Source organism: Micropterus dolomieu, linkage group LG02, assembly GCF_021292245.1.
Source record: "Micropterus dolomieu isolate WLL.071019.BEF.003 ecotype Adirondacks linkage group LG02, ASM2129224v1, whole genome shotgun sequence".
In the NCBI taxonomy this organism is placed as follows: domain Eukaryota; kingdom Metazoa; phylum Chordata; class Actinopteri; order Centrarchiformes; family Centrarchidae; genus Micropterus; species Micropterus dolomieu.
In genome coordinates, this window is record NC_060151.1 from 32,090,055 (window position 1) to 32,096,450 (window position 6,396).

A 6,396-nucleotide genomic window follows, 5' to 3' on the forward strand; every position below is an offset into this window, starting at 1 on the left:
CTGGGGGTTTGAGAGGACTGACAGTGATGTTGGGAATCATTTGATCTCCAGCTGTCTTCATGGAGTTCCAGTAGTTTGGCAGTTTCACAGGCCGATGCCCTCCATCAGGAATCAGACAGCCGTCCTTTTTGGCACAGATAAAAACTCTGTGCTGCGGCCTGATGCGTCCTGTAGCGACACCATATACCACATCAGCACTACTGGTGCAGTTCCAGGGAGAATACAGGAGCACGTCTGTGATGGAGGGCAGAGGCAGGAGGCAGCTGGCTGGGATCATGAAGTCTCCGATCGCTCCGTGGGCCACAAAGGTGATGTCTACACTGTTGCTGTGGTTCTTCTTCTCTTCCACGTCGATGCGTTCTTTCAGGAAATTAAACATGTCCACGAGATGGGAGAAGTCTCGGGACTCTGAACCGTCTCTCAGCCACTGCAGGACGCTTTGGTTCCTGCACTTCTTTATCAGTTCTTCCTTTTGGTCCAAGTTCCCCCAGGTGTTCCCAAGAGAGCGTTTAACTCTGAGTAACCACAGCGTCCTTCTGTAAAAAAAGAATGGCAGCAACTTGAAGTTATTTTCAAACAGTGAATCTTCCTGTCTAGCACATCTCTACACTCTGTGTCAGAACAGACAGGACACCTGCAGTTATTTGGGAGTTCAGTTAAAGCTTTCAGCCTTCAGGTCTGGAAATAGGAATTGTACAGAATGGCCAGGTCCAAACTAAAGAGAGGCAAAAGGAGCCTATGGGAGGAAGATTGAGGGACACCTCAGCATGAGGGAGCCCTGTGTGTCTAACACTGTATCCAGCATCTCCCCAACTGGCAGCAGGCATCCAACAACTAGCACCAGTAGTGACCTGCTTGCTGAGGAGCTCAATCACAACTTTGCCCATTTTAAGCTTTTAGGCCTCGTCCGACCGCGGTAGTTAGCACTGTCACCTAACAGCAAGAACGTCGTGGGTGCGAACCTTTATTTATTTATTTATTTATTTTTAACCCTGTCCTGCCCAGCAGCCTGGTATAGAGTATAATGACCTGGATACCATATTGTGCCAGACAGATTTTACTTTAACAAGAGAGTATTAAAATACTCCTTTGTCTGTTTTATTATTTATTTTATAATGTATTGATTTGTCAGCGGGCCGGACAGGGGGGCAGACACGGGGATGGGGGGGCACAAACAGACAGCACAGAGAAAGGACAACACCTGTAAGAGAAGGAGGATGGAGGATGGAGGGTGGGGACAACAGGGAAAAGCTGTGGGAAACACCAATTGCAGAAAGCAACGAAACCTGCAACAGAACAGAGAGGTGGGAGGAGGAGAAAAACAACAACAAACAAACAATAAAAATAATAATAGTAAAAGACAACCAGCCGAACAGCAGCAATAAACAGCTGACATATTAAGACAACTAAGAGAAAAATGAAAACAACAAACAGTCACACACACTAAATAAGCAACACAGCACAGCCACGAGAGCTGGAATAATAATTAATTTAAATAAGTAACTGAAAGAAAAGCATCAGGAATAATTCTACCAGGGACAACCTAAGTTTGTTTGTGTCTATGTGTGTCTGTGTGTGTTTGTATGTGTGTGTGTGTATCCAACGAAGGTTAAAATCAAGGGCAACTGGACTTGGTTGAGTTCACCAGGTGCACATTTTAGACAGAGAAGATGGACGGTTTGAAAGAGGTGTCAAGGAAGCATCTACACCAGGGTGGAGAAGCCGTCATTGAACAGAGGAGGGGGTCTACGCCACCACTTATCCCCCACTTACAATGCTGTCCTTTCATCACTTCCCAGGAAACTCAACAAACGTAACCTATTGGCCTCAGGTGAAGATACCAACGATGGTCGTTCAGTCTCGGCCTCAGGTGAAGATACCAACGATGGTCGTTCAGTCTCGGCCACAGGTGAAGATACCAACGATGGTTGGCCTCAGGTGAAGATACCAACGATGGTCGTTCAGTCTCGGCCTCAGGTGAAGATACCAACGATGGTTGGCCTCAGGTGAAGATACCAACGATGGTCGTTCAGTCTCGGCCTCAGGTGAAGATACCAACGATGGTTGGCCTCAGGTGAAGATACCAACGATGGTCGTTCAGTCTTGGCCTCAGGTGAAGATACCAACGATGGTCGTTCAGTCTCGGCCACAGGTAGTTACGACTGTAACGACTGTCGTCACAGCAACAAGGAACACTAACGAACCGGCGGTATCGATGACCCGGGCCAACGACCCCACTGAGGTTAAATAGCTGAGTTTCCCTGCCAGTCAGTCAGAACTGAAGAAGTCCTTTGGATGAGGGACGAAACGTCTTCCAGTATCTTCAACCGAGTCCAGTTGCCCTTGATTTTAACCTTCGTTGGATAAAAAGTAGGACATTTAGGAAACAATGTCAGTTCACTTTGATTGTGTTTTAGTACCAAGCATCATTGATGTAAACACTGAATCCGCCTCCTCTTACCTCGCCGGAGCCTTTGCGGTTTGACAGAACACAGTGCTCCAGGATATTGATGTGTCAGGTCTGTGTAAAGATGTGGGCATTACAGCCTTTAATTTCTCTGTGGTTGACAGCATGAGTCCCATTTCGTCCAGACTGGACATTCACCAGGAGCAGCCTTAAGTTCAAACTGGGCCAGCATGGCTCTATCCCAGCTCTCTTTCCTCTCCTCCGGGTTGTTGACAGCACCCGCCATGGTGCCTGGTCTGTTTGATTAATTACATCAACATCCATATTGAGCAGCAGTATTATTTCAACATAGGAAATGTCCGGTTCAAAGTAAAATTCAGTAAACTGATCCATATTGCATGCTGCATATCAGAATCAGAATCAGAGCTTTATTGCCAAGTAGTGTTTTACACATATGAGGAATTTGCTGTGGTGATAAGGTGCTACACGTAGACAAACATACAGTCAACATAAATAAATGTAGAAATATATAAATATGGAATTGCAGAACAACGTTGCAGATAGATACATGTGCATTATTCTGGGTCTGTGCCGTGCAGAAGTAACTTAACGGAAGAGAATATTGTGTACATATAAATATTAATACTGACAACATAAAAATATACAACAACAAAGATCAACAATCAACAACAAATATGTGCGACGTGCCAGGTCGAATGATGGGGGAGGGTGGGGCTCGGCTCTTCCTGAAGTCCACGACCATCTCCACTGTCTTCAGAGTGTTGAGCTCCAGACTGTTCTGGCTGCACCAGGTCACCAGATGGTTGATCTCCACCTGTAGGTGGTCCCATCCCCACCAGAGATGAACCCAATGAGGGTGGTGTCATCTGCAAACTTCAGGAGCTTGACAGACTGAAGAGCAGTGAGGAAAGAATGCAGCCTTGAGTGGAACCGGTGCTGATGGTCTTGGAATCAGAGACATGTTTTCCCATCTTAGCCCTATTTGGGTGGCTGTAGCTCAGGAGGTAGAGCAGGTTGGCTGTTAATCGGAGGGTCGGCGGTTAAATCCCTGGCTCCTCCAGGCTGCATGTCGAAGTGTCCTTGGGCAAGATACTGAACCCCGAATTGCCCCTGGCGGCTGTTCTGCCAGTGTATGAATGTGAGTGAATGTTAGTTTGTGTGAGTGAATGGTGAATGTAGATGAAGTATAAAAGCGCTTTGAGTGGTCGAAAAAGCCTAGAAAGGTGCTATACAAGTACGGAGCATTTACATTTACATCTTGACGTGCTGCTTCCTGTCTGTCAGGAAGTTTGTGATCCACCTGCAGGTAGAGGAGAGCTTGTCCTGCAGCAGGGCTGGGATGATGGTGTTAAAAGCAGAGCTGAAATCCACAAACAGGATCCTGGCGTAGGTTCCTGTGGAGTCCAGGTGCTGGAGGATGAAGTGAAGGGCCATGTTTACTGCATTATCCACAGACCTTTAGGCTCTGTAGGCAAACTGCAGGGGGTCCAGGAGTGGGTCTGTGATGGATTTTAGGTGGGACAACACGAGACGCTCAAAAGACTTCATAACCACAGAGGTCAGGGAGACAGGTCTGTAGTCGTTTAGTCCAGTGGCCCTTGGTTTCTTCGGAACAGGGATGATGGTGGAGGCTTTGAAGAAATGTGTGCTGAGCCCCCAGTGTTTCAAGAGCCTAACAACACAAGGCACCTTCAGTAAACCTTGTTCTCCTTTTGTAGGTCTGACTGTGCTGACTGCTGCAGGTGAGCTGATGGAAGTCTGTCTGTCTGTCTGTCTGTTGACCTCTGATCTTTAGTGACCTCTGACCTTTAGTGACCTCTGTCCACCTGTTGCAGGTGCGACTGTGTTGCTGTGTGGACTGCTTGTTTCTGCAGGTGAGCTGATGAAAGTTTATTCTCAATACGTGTTGTCGGGGCTGAACTCAGCTCAGAGTAGGTAAATATGTGGGGAAAAAAGAGAGGGGTGGGGTAATAATAGAGTTAATATTTGGATTTATTTGACACAATAGTAGGCCTATTTCAAACCGTTTTATCCTTCTGCCATGTGAGTCGCCGTTTCTCATTTCTCCTCTTTATGTGCGTACGCATGGTTCAGAGTTTACTTACAGGACGCACATTCTCCCGTCAAGTTTGTTTTTATAGATCACAACCTTTGCTTGGGAAGTGGCGCACGCACGTTTCCAGTCCTGTTTTGTACGTACGCACCGTTTATAAAGGAGACCCCAGGTCTTGTTCAGTGCAGTGGTACCTTGCTTATACAAACCTAAGAGCAGGTGTCATAAAGGTTTCTTGAACGTCTTCATCATAATGAAATTAACTCTATACAAGCAAAACACTATCTATTAAAATAACTGCAAAAAATATTTTTTGCGCCCCAACACAGCACTCGTATAAAAGGACTCTCCGTCTCAAAGTCCCGGGCTGAATTTCAGTCCCAGCACATCCCTGGTGAACACAGGTGGAGAGTCCAGGAGGAGAAAGAAAGAAATAGGAGGATTTCATCAACAGCTTGTGTTGACTATAGAAATACAAACATGAACCATAATGATATCAAGATAAGATCAACTGAGACAAACAATAAACATTAAATAACTTACTGAAAGTCAGATTAGGATCATGAGACCACAATGAATGACATTTGGTTCTATATATAATATAATAATATAATATTCTGTTATTCTGAAATATTCTGGAAGTGGAGGTTGACACAATTTGGATTCCCCCGTTAGAAAAGAGATTAAACCAAGTGCATGCCACTTGTTTAAACATTTATTTAGGCGACACAGTCACAGACACTTAGCGAAGCTGCTGATGAGTTAAAAGAAATTATTTGAGTGTGATGTGACATGAGCGGTACGCTGAAAGATTTACTTAATAAATACTGTTTATTTTTCCATACTATGCATTTATAAGTAAGGCATCACATTGACACACTGACACACAGCGTTTGGCTCAAATACCATAAGGCAATGAACATCTGATAAAAGTATGCTCTCCTATTTGTTCGACTGAGGCATCGAAAACAGCTGTTCACCTTGTTTATGAGAATAAATTGCATTGCATTCTTTTGCAAAAAGGATATCTCCGTTTGTGGTTATTATCCTAAATCAAGGTATTTTTTGGGGGGTGGGCTGCAAATGATCTTCTACAATGTTTTTGTTTTTATTGCGCACTTAAGGGAAAATAAACCAAACGGGTGTTTTTTTATTTAGAAAGGATTTCATTTATTTGGCAAATAAACTATTGTAATTAAATGCTATTAACTTTGTCCTATAATCAGGCCCGCATTAACCTGCCATATACAGGTGCTGGTCATATAATTAGAATATCATCAAAAAGTTGATTTATTTCAGTAATTCCATTCAAAAAGTGAAACTTGGATATTATATTTATTCATTCCACACAGACTGATATATTTCAATATGTTTAATTGTGATGATTAAAACTGACAACTAATGAAAATCCCAAATTCAGTGTCTCAGAAAATTAGAATATTACTTAAGACCAATACAAAAAAAGGATTTTTAGAAATGTTGGCCAACTGAAAAGTATGAACATGTAAAGTATGAGCATGTACAGCACTCAATACTTAGTTGGGGCTCCTTTTGCCTGAATTACAGCAGCAATGCGGCGTGGCATGGAGTCCATCAGTCTGTGGCACTGCTCAGGTGTTATGAGAGCCCAGGTTGCTCTGATAGTGGCCTTCAGCTCTTCTGCATTGTTGGGTCTGGCGTATAGCATCTTCCTCTTCACAGTACCCCATAGATTTTCTATAGGGTTAAGGTCAGGCCAGTTTGCTGGCCAATTAAGAACAGGGATACCATGGTCCTTAAACCAGGTCCTGGTAGCTTTGGCACTGTGTGCAGGTGCCAAGTCCTGTTGGAAAATGAAATCTGCATCTCCATAAAGTTGGTCAGCAGCAGGAAGCATGAAGTGCTCTAAAACTTCCTGGTAGACGGCTGCGTTGAC

General features: G+C 44.3%; 1 protein-coding gene across 1 annotated transcript in view; it reads right to left on the reverse strand.

The window, feature by feature from the left end:
- Nucleotides 1–6,396, reverse strand: part of LOC123967443 — a 46,692-nt gene that overhangs the window by 2,000 nt on the left and 38,296 nt on the right. The window contains exon 3 of the mRNA XM_046043540.1: nucleotides 23–536. Coding sequence (XP_045899496.1) covers nucleotides 23–536 — 514 coding nt within the window. The remainder of the gene's footprint in view (nucleotides 1–22; nucleotides 537–6,396) is intronic.